The sequence below is a fragment of the Salvelinus fontinalis genome, chromosome 18 (assembly GCF_029448725.1).
Source record: "Salvelinus fontinalis isolate EN_2023a chromosome 18, ASM2944872v1, whole genome shotgun sequence".
Taxonomy (NCBI): Eukaryota; Metazoa; Chordata; class Actinopteri; order Salmoniformes; family Salmonidae; genus Salvelinus; species Salvelinus fontinalis.
Genome location: NC_074682.1, coordinates 14,999,684 through 15,015,958, shown reverse-complemented (window position 1 = coordinate 15,015,958; position 16,275 = coordinate 14,999,684). Strand labels below are relative to the sequence as shown.

Sequence of the window (16,275 nt, the reverse complement as noted above, 5' to 3'; positions counted from 1 at the left end):
TTATCAATCTGCTACGAACTGTATTCTAAGTGTTTATCAATCTGCTTTCAGGTCAGGTCATAACACCATCTCCGCTGCATCACTTTAATTGATGTGATAAATTGTATGGACAAAAGGAAACACTGTGTTGCCCTCTTCATTGATCTGTCAGGTCCTGTACTTTTTACTGTGTATATAAACAATATTGGTCTATCTGCAAAAAAAAAGTACATACAACTGTATGCAGCTGACACTGTTGTGTACGCTATTGCCCTCACGATTTTCAAGGCTCTTTCGGAGCTACAATCTGCCTTTGTTGAACTGAAATTGGTACTTAATGCAGGTAAATCCAAGTATATTTTATTTTCCAAAACACTTAAAAATGTATCTGATGATTTATGCATGAGTACATTGGATGGTGCCCATATTGATCGTGTCCCCACTTATAAATGTCTGATCATCTGGATTGACGATATATCTTCATAAATATCTTCATTTCTACATGGACATTTTATTCAGAGCTGTACGCGGTATTTGGTTGTGGCAAACCGCATGCGATCCATTTGTTTCAAATGAAGACCATGATCTTAATTCAGCTGGCCATTGTGATTTGTTTCAGGGCGAGACAACCGTGACGTTGGCCAAATGTATACGCTTTTGTTGTCCGGATTTGTTTACACTTCAAAGACATCCGCACAATATGCGTCTTCGACTACCTCCAGAGGCGGTCAGGAAGATCTAATCACAATGAGATCACAATGCGTCTTTTCATTGTCTACACCTGTCGACAAATGTGGGCACAATCAGAATGTGGACAAGATCAGCACAACAGACACATGTTAGAACTAGGTATAAAAGGGGCTACTATGTCAGTTTGGCCATGACCTAGATCTGTCATGGAGAAAGTGATTCAGTCTGGTGCTGCCTGGTAAGGGTAATTTCTAACCCGCTGTCTAGGCTTTTACAAGGTGTGGAAATTCTCAAGGCCCTGCTTTAACCATGCAGTCTCCCATGGCCTTGTAGTCAGCGCCATCCTCTAAGGCAGTGTTTCCCAACTCCGGTCCTCGAGTACCTCCAACAGATCAAATTTTTGTTGTGGCCCCGGACAAGCACATCTGATTCTACTTGTCAACTAACCATCAAGTTGAATCAGGTGTTTTTGTCCGGGATTACAACAGCGTGTGCTGTTGGGATTGACGTCCACAACAAATCATACAGTCCATTTGATCATAGTGAACAAGATATCTACTAGTAATGAGGGTATAGGCCATGTGATTCCGTATTGAAATATTCGAGGAGATGCTAAATATGTTAAGGTTGAAGAAAAGCTCTACGCATCTATTTCGTCCCAGTGTTTCATCTTGGATAATAACAGAGTGTCACTGTCAGTCAAGCTGCCAATGATGACCTTGTCTGCCATAAATGGCTGGTAGCTCATCTTTCTCTCTCTTTGGTAGCTTGGAACATTTATTCCCAAAAGTTCTGAGTGATACACAAAATATAATATGGAAACATCACACATCAGAATAAAAGTAGAGCATTATATTTTATAAAATATAGAGCTTTAATTTATTAGTCAGCAACAACAATGGAAAGGGAAGAGAAAGTAATTTACACAAGTCATTACAATAACATCACCTCTGTGCATTGAATCTTAACTGATAGCAAAAAGAACACAAAAACTAAATACAAAAACAAAAGAAAAAAAAGACACCGTAAAAATACCAAGAAATTGTACAATCATTTTGTTGCTGTGACACCCTGTTTTCAACTGGAGGAGAGTAACAGAGTAACAATGAATACTATCCCATTGTGAAGAGTGGAAAAGAGAGCATATCTGTTGGTACATTACACATAGTAATTCTCCCCCATTCTGCTTTCTGCTGCACTGAGGCTGTCCCTCATGTCTTCGCTGACGTTTGACCATACCGTACACTTGAAGAACAGAAAAACTACAACATAGTTTTTTTTGTTTCATAATTACAGTACAAATACATATTCATGCACACAATGAATATTTTGGTTATTGTCACAACGTTGTTACAATGTTTTGTTGTGTAAGGAGGACATACATTTTTTTCACATGTAAAGTCGAAGAATCCAAATGCACCGGTAAATGAAAAGAGATGGCTCTTAGTTTGAACCAACATGGCTGCTTAGTGAAAGTGATCTGGGCATTGCCATAGATGATCCATTATATTGATCAGATACTCCCTTGACCTCTCTAGCAATGAAAATAAATGCCTTCAAAAATGGAAGGTAGTTGGTAGGAGGCAATATCAGGTGGGACCATTCTAGCCAATGAGAAGGCAGATACGATTGTGATAAAAGGCACAACTCCGATACAAATGGTTTTTTCTCAAAGTTGCCGGGATGTGACGTGTCCTACTTATATCAGTACATTCGTAACAATCTAAGCATTGCGAAACTTCTGTTCGATCAAATAAGCCACAAGTAGCAAATATGCCATTACATTAACCAAATTCTACACTTTCCTTGACCTCCGTACAAAAACTCTGCTTGGTGAGAGGGAAAAAAAAGAAAAAATGGCACCTGCTGGTGAAGACAGATTTTGGGCCCAGTTATCCCTCTCACTTCGCCTCTTCCTCTCTAGCATCGCTTGATCTCAAACTGAATTCTGCTTTGTTTTTGTTGACCAAAAGGAAATGTATTTGGCCAAAGTGTGCTAGGTTTGGCCCTGGCCAATGTTTTCAATATCTTATACCTTCCATAAGATTCAATTGAATAATTTGAAGGTAAGAGAATAATGCCCTTTGTGCACAACCTTGACCCTTTACTGTACCTCACACTCAGTCCCATTCGATGTTTAGATTGCAAAATAAACCAAACAGCGCTCGTAGACGTCCTTAAAATATTTCTTTGATAAGTATCTACAGTGTTTTTTCCTTCTGATTAAGTTTTACTTTCTGATTCTCACAATGTCATTTACCACAATTTAGCTGCTGAAAGGTAAGGTTTTAATCCGTTTTCATTCTTTGTTACACAATCTATTCGATTGACCTGGCCATTCAATAATAACCTTAGTTTCAACCCCCTCCCCCCCTCCTTTTCACGGACTCTGGTAATCTAGAGATGATTTCATGCATAGGCTACATGGCAACACTGTATTTATTACAATTGGTTTGCCTGAGTTAATGGCACATACTGTACAGTGAGGAATAACCAATGAAGCCAAAAATAAATAGCATCAACCTATTAGGGGAGCCAATTATGCCTAGCAGCAATAGTATTCAACATAGTCATTTAGACAACAGGTTCACAGGGAGAATGGACAGCTAGCCAATGAGTGGGGCCATTTGTGCATCCTCTGAAATTGGAGTCAGGAGTCTTTGTCCTTATGCACTGATTGTGAGATTACTGTATGTTCAAACAATTCCTGGTGAGCCGAGAATATGAGTATTGACATTCAGTCAAGGCAAACAAGAAACCATTATATCCCCATCTACCCCAACCCTCGGTTAACGTATCTGTTTACACAATGACCCCTTTCAGCTTAATACCAACAGAGTTTACATTCCAAACAGAGCTGTCAATGTCGAAAGATGGAAAGATTAAGATTTTTGTAATGACAGTAACAACAATAATACAATTCATAACAATAATACAATAACATTTACCCAAAAGGTACCTATACACAAAGAGCATTTTTCTACAAGTACAAAGAAATCCACAGAATGATACTATATACAACCTACAATAAATACTGTGTATCATATACTTTATTGTTGAAAGGGATGTGAGCTGTGTTTATTTGTATGACTTGTTTTTTTTCCACTTCCATTTCTTTTATTTGTGGTTATTGATTTTCTTTCACCTTGTCAGTCTCTTGAATTGAGTCTTTCCCAGTTTCCCTGGGGTGCGGTTGACGTTTGGGAGAGTTGAGGGACCCCTCATGTCTCCACGTCTTCTTCGTCCTCTCCCTCACCGTGATGTCGGCGGTTGCGTGGTTTCTTCTGCTCCTTGAGCTCTTTCATGTCATTGGCCTTGATGGCTCCCATCATGGGGTCTCCCAGCTGCCAGTAGTCCTGGCAGTACTGGTTGATCAGGCCCATCTCTGGCTGGCTCAGGATGGTCAGCAGGTCCTTGTACTGACCCGCGCTGGGCGTCCAGGCGCTGGACTGGAGAGCAGATGGCCCCAGTCCCCCACCCTCCACCAGGACGTTGTTGATGGCTCGGCCGGACAGGACCACCAGCTGCAGCTTGACCAGCGTGTGTTTGAAGTTCTTCTCTGTGGCCGTGCACTGGTACACCCCGGAGTCTGAGGGCTGGAGAGAACGCAGCAGCAGACCTTGCTCTGTCTTCAGTACTCGCCCGTCAGAGCGCATCTGAGAGAGAGAGAGTTATGACTTGAATCTACAATGATGAAATGAGGCACGATGTAAAGCCAGGGCAGTAACATCAGTGGAGAGGCCAAGCTGACAGCTAATATCCTGTTCTTATTGGCAGCCCAGCACCACCAACCACCTACTATATCAATATATCAGTGTTATGTCGACCTGTACATTCTTCCACTAACATGATCCACATTGATCTGCAGTTAAATATGACAGTCAATTCCACTTCAATAAAAGTGCTCTAGTGATGTTTTCCATTGTCTCTCAATGTATTCCTGAAACATATCCAAGCATTTGATTAGCTGCTGACAGCTTTTATACACAGAATCAGATGAGCAGAGCAACAGCCCAGCCAATTGAGCCATGCCAATGGGGAAAGGCAGCATCCAACCGAAAAGCCAAATAAAACAGACGTTACACTATAGCTTCACAATAAAACTTCAAGAATAGCCTCAGGGTGAGAAACTATGAGCAGGTCTTATGTTGTTTTATGGATGGGCCCTCCCTTTGGGTACTTGGACAGTTTGGGCTTTATCCCTTCAGGTTGAAAACCAACCACCTGGTTATCATATCTGTATGGCTGTTATCTCTTTATTACAGTATTACATCAATAGACTGACAACAGTAATACATCAATAGACTGACAACAGTAATACATCAATAGACTGACAACTCCAGCTTTTAGATGAAACAGACTGCAACCTGAGGAAGACCCTTCGGCATCATTATGTAACAGAATGAGAAGTGCAGTCGACAGAGGGGAACATCATGTCATTCCTGGGAGATTTACTCCTCAGCTAATCCCACTTTATCTGAACAAGATCACATCCCCTGTCATGAAGTTGATGTATGGGTTGAGTTACCTTAGGTCATAGTATACCAAAAATCCATATATATATTTTATTTTATTTTTTTAAATTTTATTTCACCTTTATTTAACCAGGTAGGCTAGTTGAGAACAAGTTCTCATTTACAACTGTGACCTGGGCAAGATAAAGCAAAGCAGTGCGACACAAACAACAACACAGAGTTACACATGGAATAAACAAGTGTACAGTCAATAACACAATAGAAAAAAAAGAAAGTCTATATACAGTGCGTGCAAATGTCGTAAGGAGGTAAGGCAATAAATAGGCCATAGTAGCGAAGTAATTACAATTTAGCAAATTAACACTGGGGTGATAGATGAGCAGATGGTGATGTGCAAGTAGAAATACTGCTGTTCAAAAGAGCAGAAAAGTAAATAAAAACAATATGGGGATGAGGTAGGTAGATTGGGTGGGCTATTTACAGATGAGCTATGTACAACTGCAGCGATCGATTAGCTGCTCAGATAGCTGATGTTTAAAGTTAGTGAGGGAAATATAAGTCTCCAGCTTCAGCGGTTTTTGCAATTCGTTCCAGTCATTGGCAGCAGAGAACTGGAAGGAAAGGCGGCCAAAGGCGGTGTTGGCTTTGGGGTATGACCAGTGAGATATACTTGCTGGAGCGCGTGCTACGGGTGGGTGTTGTTATCGTGACCAGTGAGCTGAGATAAGGCAGAGCTTTACCTAGCATAGACTTATAGATGACCTGGAGCCAGTGGGTCTGGCGACGAATATGTAGCGAGGGCCAGCCGACTAGAGCATACAGGTCGCAGTGGTGGCATATATGTATAATATGTAATACGTCTGGGCTCAATGGGCAGAGAGTATAGATCGCAACAGTGTTTTGGGAAGAATACTAGTTTGAGTGATATTGTGTGTGTCATAGATGGCCGCTCACCTCTTTCCGGCGGTCACTGTTGTCCCTCTGCAGGTGCCACTTGATGGCGGCGTGGGGAGAACGGGCCTGGCACTCCAGGAAGGTACTGCTGCCCTCCACCCCATACTGCACCATCTCCAAGGTGTTCTTATTAACTGAGAAAGACACCATGGCAATCATAGATTCAGTATCATGTCCCACAAAGACCAAAAATCCAAAAGAGCAATGTTTTATTTCATATCTATTTGATGAAAATGTTGAATGAATGAATGAGATGTATTCACTGCCACTGAAAATCTCTACTCCATCCACCCTCTGGTACACACTGGTCTTACCATTGGAGTTGAAGCCCCTGCACTGCCGGATGGGGTTCCCGTACTTCACGTCCTGCCTCCGGCTGCGTCTAAAGGGGTCAGACCAGTATTCCCGAATAAGAGAAGAGAATAAATTACCAAGCAAATGCAAAGCCATTCAACATTCCATAGAGTCAGTCAACAATCTGCCATAAAACATTGCATGCAGTAGTCATTCAACGACTTATAGTATAGAGCTTTTCAACCATTCAACAATCCTTATACTGGAAGCCATTCAACAATCTATAGAGCTAGCTAACAATCCATATACATCAACCATCCAATCTATAAAAACAATTCAACATTCTATAGAGTCATTCAACAATCTATAGAGCCATTCAACAATCTATAGAGTCATTCAACAATCTATAGAGCCATTCAACAATCTATAGAGCCATTCAACAATCTATAGAGCCATTCAACAATCTATAGAGCCATTCAACAATCTACAGTATGAAGCCATTTACAATCTATAGAGCCATTCAACAATCTCCAGTATAAAGCCATTTACAATCTATAGAGCCATTCAACAATCTATAGAGCCATTTACAATCTATAGAGCCATTCAACAATCTACAGTATAAAGCCATGTACAATCTATAAAGCCATTCTGAGCAGCTCATGCTGATGCTCACCTCTTCTGCGAGGTGGAGTAGCGGGAGCAGGACTTTCCGTCCCAGGCGCAGTAGGGGTCCCGGGCCAGGCAGCAGTCAGCACACGCCTCCCCGTACACATCACAGCGGTGGAGGGCCAGATGGGTCACACCAAGCTCAGAAGACACGTAGAGCTGTTGCTGTGAGATTAGAACGCAAAGGAGGATGTGAGATCCCAGCTGGATAAAGTAGGGGAATATCCAATATTTACCACAGATCAAGTCTCAGTGCAGAGGGTTACAGTGGCCAAGAGTCGGTCAAAGCTATAACAATGTAATGTGATAATATAACTATTAAAACACATGTAAATATAGTTTGCTACTTGGAAGAGTTGCGAGCACACTGGGAGAGCTCATCTTTACTGTAGAACTAAGATTTCCATTGTCCCAGGACAATGCACCTTCAGCTTTTACGATCAGCTGTTTTGAATTCATCATTCTTGGCAGCCTGTGTAAAATTGTAACCCTTTCTAAGAAGGATGTCATGTCATGTATCCAAGGCCAACTATTTTAACCACAGCGAAAGACAACACTAACTCAATGCATTTACCATGTTTCCCTTTTCATTGTTTCGACCAGACTGCAGGCATTCAATGAATTATGAAGGAAAACATTAGTTCCACAGCTTCATAAAGGTAGCTCATGGCATTCTTAAATAATTTCCCTTTATTTAATTCACTCCCTTCTCTTTACCCTACGAAACATACACTACCGTTCAAAAGCTTGGGGTCACTTAGAAATGTCCTTGTTTTTGAAAGGAAAGCACATTTTTTGTCCATTAAAATAACGTCAAATTGATCAGAAACACAGTGTTGACATTGTTAATGCTGTAAATGACTATTATAGCAGGAAACGGCAGATTTTTTAATGGAATATCTACATAGGCGTACAGAGGCCCGTTATCAGCAACAATCACTCCTGTGTTCCAATGGCACGTTGTGTTAGCTAAGTTTATCATTTTAAAAGGCTAATTGATCATTAGAAAACCATTTTACAATGATGCTAGCACAGCTGAAAACTGTTGTTCTGATTAAAGAAGCAATTAAACTGTCCTTCTTTAGACTAGTTGTGTATCTGGAGCATCAGCATTTGTGGGTTCAATTAGAGGCTCAAAATGGCCATAAACAAAGAGCCTCCTTCTTAAACTCGTCAGTCTATTCTTGTTCACACATTAGAGTGTCTAGTTTGAGAAACAGACACCTCACATTTCCTCAACTGGCAGTTTCATTAAATAGTACCCGCAAAACACAAGTCTCAATGTCAACAGTGAAGAGGCGACTCCAGGATGCTGGCCTTCTAGGCAGAGTTGCAAAGAAAAAGCCATATCTCAGACTAGCCAATAAAAATAAAAGATTAAGATGGGCAAACGAACACAGACGCTGGACAGAGGAACTCTGCCTAGAAGGCAAGCATCCCAAAGTCACCTCTTCACTGTTGATGTTGAGACTGGTGTTTTGCAGGTACTACTTAATGAAGCTGCCAGTTGAGGACTTGTGAGGCTTCACAAACTAGACACTCTAATGTACTTGTCCTCTTGCTCAGTTGTGCACCGGGGCCTCCCACTCCTCTTTCTTTTCTGGTTAGGGGCAGTTTGGGCTGTTCTGTGAAGGGAGTAGTGCACAGTGTTGTACGAGATCTTCAGTTTCTTGGCAATTTCTCGCATAGAATAGCCTTCATTTCTCAGAACAAGAATAGACTGACGAGTTTCAGAAGAAAGGTCTTCGTTTCTGGCCATTTTGAGCCTGTAATCGAACCCACAAATGCTGATGCTCCAGACACTCAACTAGTCTAAAGAAGGCCAGTTTATTGCTTCTATAATCAGAACAACAGTTTTCAGCAAAAGGATTTTCGAATGATCAATTAGCCTTTTAAAATGATAAACTTGGATTAGCTAACACAATGTGCCATTGGAACACAGGAGTCTAGGTTGCTGATAATGGGCCTCTGTACCCCTATGTAGATATTCCACCAAAAATCTGCCGTTTCCAGGTACAATAGTCATTTACAACATTAACAACGTCTACACTGTATTTCTGATCAATTTGATGTTATTTTAATGGACCATTTTCTTTGCTTTTCTTTAAAAAATAAGGACTTTTCTAAGTGATTTCTAAGTCTATTAGGTAAGCTTATACAGACATGCTTACCCTTTTGGACGAAATCTTCATTGTTGTAATTGGAGTTGGAGCCTGGAATGTGGAGACAATGCATTTATGAGTCTTCTAAAGTATCTTTATTGAAAATAGACGTGGAGAGAGAGAGAGAGAGAGAGAGAGAGAGAGAGAGAGAGAGAGAGAGAGAGAGAGAGAGAGAGAGAGAGAGAGAGAGAGAGAGAGAGAGAGAGAGAGAGAGAGAGAGAGAGAGAGAGAGAGAGAGAGAGAGAGAGAGAGAGAGAGAGAGAGAGAGAGAGAGAGAGAGAGATGAAAGACAGTGAGTGCTCACCTTGAACACCTCAACCTCCTCCAGGACCAGTTCTTCAGTCTGCAGGTCGTCTTTGGGCAGAACAATCACCTTCTGAACCGTTCCCCTGTCTGTGGCCCAGGGAAACACCTGAGAGTTAATATTACTACACACACCTACTGTGGCTTGACACTGCCCTGCCTTGCTGCCTGTCAATCAAACAGCCCTCACTATAGCTCCCTCTCAGTCTGCTTATGTAAAGGTTAATCCTCACTGCTCATTCCATCAGGCTTTACACTTCAGTACTCTTCACCTCTTTCAGACAGCTCTCTCTCAGTGTTCACCTTTGCACTCCCCTATATGAACATCATCTGTTTCACTTGCTTAGTACTGCATGTCAACTGTCATAACGTTCTCCTCTTCCTCCCTGCGTCCCGTTCTACCGGAGCCCGGAGGTAGGAATTTCCCCCAGACAGCCCAGCCGCGCCCCAACAGAATGGCATGTTTGATTTCTGCACCCAGGCATTCCTGAGTGCAGGATACCTGAGATTTATTATGACTCTCAATGTGCCCCAATGCAGCGATGAATGCGTGCTCCTGACAGCGGCTCAAAGGAGAGACATTCCACTGACTCCGGGCACAGTGGAGCACGGTGCACTCGGATAAAAACCCTTTAGTCTCCAAGAGACGCAGAGCAGAACAAAGACGGCACACTAAAGGATAATGCGCTGCACATATGGGAGAATAAAATAAGAAAAATCTCTACTGCTGCACTATGCTGGTGGTGAGATTAGTGTAATGGATTTCATTACTCTAACCCCCCACCTCCATTCCCCCTCCTCTCACCCATTCCCCCCACTCTCTCCCATTCCCCCTGCCCTGCAGGTAGAGAACTCAAAAGCTTTTACTTCAAGTGAATGACGCCAAGGACAACCCTGTTTATTGGTTAAACATCCATTTTGACAAAAAGGTGATAAATGTCTCCTGGTGATAAATGATAGTGAGAAAGACACCAGGTCCATCTGGCGGAAGTTTTCTCCTTTGTATTCCTTTCAGAAGGAAATCTGTTGAGCATCCTTGGACATTGTACAAAGAGTTATAGAAAGTAACGCTAACGTGACTTTATGTAGGCCTACTATATTTCACGTGAATATAGACTAGTGATGACTCACCAGTTCCCAGGAACAGCACTTCATAGTTCCCGTCTGCGGCGGCCACCTGGTCCACAGTGATGGTGGTGAACTCGTAGTCCACGTTGGTCCTGACCACCAGGGGGCGCTTGTGCATTGGGTACACTGCATTGTACATGTTGGGGTGGTTCCTCATGAAGTTGATGACTTCGTCTGGGTAGTCTTTGGTAGACTTCATGTTGGGGGTGAACGTTCCACCTGGGCACTGTGGTTGAAAATGAAATGAGCATTAAAACTTTGCCTCTCACCACAGAAACAACAACCACTTATCCACAGCATCAACATGGGAGACATGAGGACTCTTATAGCAGGAGAACGCGGCTATGGAGGCTAATGTTTGTGTTCTGCTTGACAGACAGACGCTTTCTATTTAAAGTCTAAGTGTCTGTTATGCCAGCTTGGTTTGGTATTAACACTCATGGTCATGGGAGGGTGAGGCTCACCGTCCCTGGTCGAGGGTAGGGGATCTTCCCAGTGTAGGCGACCCACTGGTAGTTGGGCCCTTCTTTGTGGGCGAAGGGCCCATTGAAGACCTGCCGGATGTCTGCCATGGAGTAGACACACACTGCTGAGCCCCTAAACACTGAGCTGTGTGGAGAGGGGAGAGACAGACAGCTCATCGGGTTAAGACCTGAAACAACTAATAGGGACATCACATGACAACGAAAGTGTATATAAATAATTATTCTTCAGGGTTTCTAATAAAAGTTTCTGAAATCAAGTTTGACCACTCACCCCGAGACGGAAAAGACTCCGTAGATAACAGGATTCTTAGTATCCTGGGTTGGCTGTATGTAAACGTCTCCTTAAAGAGATACACAGGAAGAATCACGTCAGTGCAAAGAGAAGCTAGTATTTACAGAGGTCCAGTCAATCCACCTTTTGCTTTTCACACCTTTTGGCAAAACCTGAACTCCCATCAGAACAGCTCTGCTCTTAGGGCTGTCGAACAGGAGGAGCAAATGCACACAATGTCTCTCCTCTCCTCTTTTAGAGGGCAGCTCAGAGGCACGCATTCCATTTCTCTTCATCATCACATGAATCGTTTCTATTTCACTTTGACCTGCATTGCTGGAGCTCGGAGCTTAACGTTTTCACTGTACCCTGTGATTAGACCTGCAACACTACATGTAACGATTCAACTTGTAATCTAAATCTAATGTCAAGCTTTGTGCTGCTTGAAGACGTTGTGTGACCGGACCACAATCATGCAGGGGTGGCAGGTCGCCTAGTGCTTAGAGTGGTGGGCCAGTTACCGAAAGGTTGCTAAATCAAATCCCTGAGCTGACAAAGTAAAAATCTGTCGTTCTGCCCCTGAACAAGGCAGTTAACCCACTAGGCCGTCATTGTAAAGAAGAATTTGTTCTTAACTGACTTGCCTAGTTAAATAAAAAATGCAGTGGGCTTGATGGAATTGGAGATAAACTAGCCTAGCATTGAGGATGGGGTCAAAATGAAAGGAGGAGAAGATGTGGCTATCCTCTTCCTCCAGGGCTGTACGACTTACATCCATCATACTGCTGACGGAAACAGGAAGTGTAAGCTCATGGCACATCTTTACAGAGTAACAGGAAACTAACAGAGACAAAGTCCACAGGATTCCTCCCTAGGCCAAGGTGAAGGCTACAGTACTCTCTGTACAGTACACAATATGATAAAACAAAGACAAAGTGCTTCAGAGACCACACCTTTGAACAGTAAGCATTCTATCCATGAGCGGATATTCCCAACTGAACCCAGAGGGTAATGAAACTCATTATTGAGCATCTATGTATGCAGAACAATTAATAAAAAAGACCAAACTGGGACACCATGTAAAGATATATAGCAATGAAACCCACACAGTCGCCTGAGGTGTCTAGGCTTGAGTGAGACAACATGATTGCTGTGTCACCTGAGAGTTTGAGTTATTTAATTTGTGACGAACAGACACTTTCCACTTCCTGTGTCCAAGGTTGGGAGGGGTTGCAGTTGGGCTTTGTTCTAAGCCCTAGAGCAGGGGTGTCAAACTCAATCCTAGTGTCTGCTGCTTTTTGCTTTTTCCTTTCATTTAAGCCCTACACAACCAGGTGAGAGTAGTTCTTTACTAATCAGTGACCTTAATTAATTAAATCAGGTACATTGGAGGAGCGAAAACCTGCAGACATTCCCCCCGTGGAATGAGTTTGACACGTGCCTTAGAGGAAGATGGAATCATACCTCACATGCCTCTGGGGGTCCCAGAGAGAAACTACACACGATTTGGCCAGTTTATTTCTGGTTGGAGCCCAGGTAGCTGCAGAAGGAGACCTACTTTAAATCTGATTGGCCTCCGGCCAATAGTGATAGTCTCTCCCCGCTGGCCTGCTTTCTGACTGGCCCACATTCTCCTCTCAGGAGTCCCATCCACCTCACAGAACAGAACTCAATAGTAAGTCAGACTACTTGTGTGTAGTAGGGGAATGGCCATTGGCCAGAGGACAAAGACACTGCATGTCTACATGCAAGAGCCTGTGAAGGGCCTGTGAGAACTCAAATTGAAAGCATTATCATGCAATGGACACCAATGAGACGTATGATAAATTCTGCATGTCCTAGAGTCTACAATTCTTCCTTTTGCGTAGACTGGGCACATTGTTATTCACTAGGATTAGCAATTGGACATACTTAATAGAATACAGAGAGAAAGGCTGTCAGGGTTGTCATATAACAGATGAGCCCCACCAAGAAACACAGCTGTTCCACTACAGGAAGTGATGAATCAGATACCGTAGACTACACTGCAATCCCAAACAGCCAGAAAACCAGAGCTATCATTAGCTCAATACAGTTGGCTGTCCGAGTCGGTTGTCTCCCAAAAATGTACTTATTATTATGAGAAAAGCTACTGGATTTAAAATAGAAATATTCTGACAAGGCAGAGACGAGTTGGCAACAGGAAGGCTTCTCACGTGCATGCTAGTTTGATCTGTGAATGAATCCAGACTCCAAACTGCCCTTTCACCTTCCTACTTTTGTAAGGCAATAAAAATCCTGTCTTTACATTTTTCGTTTCCTCAAAAGTAAGAATGCATTTTTCCTAGAGCTTAGCCTGATATTGCCCTCTACCTCTCCCCCTTCTCTTTCAGTCTTTCTTTCCCTCTACCACTCTTGTTCATTTCTCATAAAGTCTTCTCTGTGAAATCCATGCGCAGGTACCTGCGGAATGTTGAAGCAGTGAGATTGATTAGAGTAACTTCAAACTTGTAAATATTGTTGATGCTCAATTTCATGCAATGAACGTCCTTATTTATATAAAACCATACAATCTAAACCTTTACAGTATCCATTTCTATAATTGCTTTGCATTATTCATTTTGACATAGAATACAAGCACATGTGCCTGGATAAGGGCCTCTACCTTGTGTTTCAATTTACTGGGGGTCATTTGGGTGCAAGTTCTCAAGTAGAGCCAAATCTTTAACTCTTTTCAACTGTAAAACTCTCTGGGTCTCTGGCGTCCGAAGCTAACAGCAGTCACACATAAAACTGTTGCCACACAAGGAATACAGCTGGGCTGGAAGGCTCATCAAAGTTCACAATAATTACCCCAAGGTCCTCTTTACTTTACTACTACACTAATAGAGAGAGTGAAAATGTAAGTTCATCTGTTCTCTTTATCCAGGCACATACCATAACTCCACCGCCACCATGGGGCACTCTGTTGAAAACGTTGACATCAGCAAACCGCTGATTTTAGCAAAAATGTTTATTTTTAATTTACAATCCGTGGAAGCTATGAGAATAGGAAGATTCAAATCTTTTGTGAAGCATCACAGCACAGTTGAAAAATATATGGCAAATAAAAATCCGAAATGGATGATGTTGGAAGATAGATGGGAAAGGTTGAGTGGAGCTGAAGGGTGGGACTAATAACAAGATAAACAATGTAGGGCATACGGGATCTGTGAAATGTGTATAGGTGCGGAGCTATTGTAAAATAGCACAGTTACAAGTGGAAATCAAACTGGATGGACAACAGAAATAGAGGAAGGACTAAGAACAAACAAGAGAGAACTATTATAAAGTAGACTGTGTCTGTAAAATGTGTATAAGATGTATAAATTGAAGGTAAAAACAGAAATGTTTATCAGTTTACTCCAATTGAAGGATCGGTGGTAGGGTTTGCGGGGAATAATAATAAAGGTATACTCTTTAAAAAAAGTATGTATGTCTATGTAGGTATGTGTATGTATATATGTGTATATGTATGCATACGTGAATGGATATATATATTTACCCCAAAAAATATGGGGGATTGGAAATGATGCAGACAATTACATTGGAAGCAACATTCTTTCCGCAATATTAAGCTGATCCACCCCCCCCCCCCCCCCCCCCCAAAATAAGAAGAAAAAAATAAAATAAATAACTCTGGGTCTCTGGCGTCCGAAGCTAACAGCAGTCACACATAAAACTGTTGCCACACAAGGAATACAGCTGGGCTGGAAGGCTCATCAAAGTTCACAATAATTACCCCAAGGTCCTCTTTACTTTACTACTACACTAATAGAGAGAGTGAAAATGTAAGGTCATCTGTTCTCTTTATCCAGGCACATACCATAACTCCACCGCCACCATGGGGCACTCTGTTGAAAACGTTGACATCAGCAAACCGCTCGCTCACACGACATCATACGACACCGTGTTCTGCGGTTGTGAGGCCTGTTGGACGTACTGACCAATTCTCTAAAACGACGTTGGAGTAGGCTTATGGTAGAGAAATGAACATTCAATTCTCTGGCAACAGCTCTAATGGACATTCCTGCAGTCAGCGTGCAAATAGCACACTCCCTCAAAACTTGAGACATGTGTGGCATTGTGTTGTGTGACAAAACTGCACATTTTAGAGTGGGCTTTATTGTGCACAGCACAATGTGCACCTGTGCAATGATAATGCTGTTTAATCAACTTCTTGATGTGTTAGACCTGTCAGGTCACATTTGTGCAAAACATTTGTGCAAAACATTTGAGAGAATTAACCATCACCATCACGTTGCATTTATACTTTTGTTCAGTGTAGAAGGCACATAGAACGTGATGCCCTGCACTACTGGAGTAATCCTTCCATCCTTATTCTCCCCTGTCAACACCACAACCTGAGCATGGACCGACAGATGTAGGATCTTCATTGGATCACTCCTTTGTTGCTGAGCATTTTTGTGGCACAGTAGGAACTGCAAACTTGTAGTGCATTCAAGGTTTAAAAAGACTTCTAAAGTTTGTAATTTCCACTTTAAAATGTCAGCCCTAACACCCCTTACAAAATACACTACATGACAGAAAGTATGTAGACACCTGTTCGTCAAACATCTCATTCCAAAATCATGGGTTTTGGAATGAGATGTTCGACGAGGGGGTGTTAGTCCCCCCTTTGATGCTATAACAGCCTCCACTCTTCTGGGAAGGCTCTCCACTAGATGTTGGAACAATGCTGTGGGGACTTGCTTCCATTCATCCACAAGAGCATTAGTGAGGTCGGGCACTGATGTTGGGCGATTAGACCTGGCTCGTAGTCGGCATTCCAATTAATCCCAAAGGTGTTCAATGGAGTTGAGGTCAGGGCTCTGAGCAAGCCAGCATCC

The 16,275-nt window shown here is 42.4% G+C and overlaps 1 protein-coding gene across 4 annotated transcripts in view; it reads right to left on the bottom strand.

The window, feature by feature from the left end:
* Nucleotides 1-1,506: 1,506 nt before the first annotated feature.
* LOC129815028 (semaphorin-3F-like) overlaps nucleotides 1,507-16,275 on the bottom strand; it is a 100,138-nt gene continuing 85,369 nt past the window's right edge. For 2 of the 4 annotated variants that reach the window (XM_055868306.1, XM_055868304.1), the window contains 9 exons: nucleotides 11,408-11,477; nucleotides 11,116-11,260; nucleotides 10,655-10,877; nucleotides 9,525-9,613; nucleotides 9,230-9,271; nucleotides 7,066-7,223; nucleotides 6,413-6,480; nucleotides 6,099-6,232; nucleotides 1,507-4,325 (listed from right to left, as the gene is read on the bottom strand). In XM_055868306.1, the coding sequence (XP_055724281.1) occupies nucleotides 3,891-4,325; nucleotides 6,099-6,232; nucleotides 6,413-6,480; nucleotides 7,066-7,223; nucleotides 9,230-9,271; nucleotides 9,525-9,613; nucleotides 10,655-10,877; nucleotides 11,116-11,260; nucleotides 11,408-11,477 (1,364 nt within the window). In that variant the 3' untranslated portion in view covers nucleotides 1,507-3,890. Of the gene's footprint in view, nucleotides 4,326-6,098; nucleotides 6,233-6,412; nucleotides 6,497-7,065; nucleotides 7,224-9,229; nucleotides 9,272-9,524; nucleotides 9,614-10,654; nucleotides 10,878-11,115; nucleotides 11,261-11,407; nucleotides 11,478-16,275 lie in introns of all 4 variants that reach the window. The other 2 variants (XM_055868305.1, XM_055868303.1) reach the window with 1 other exon arrangement.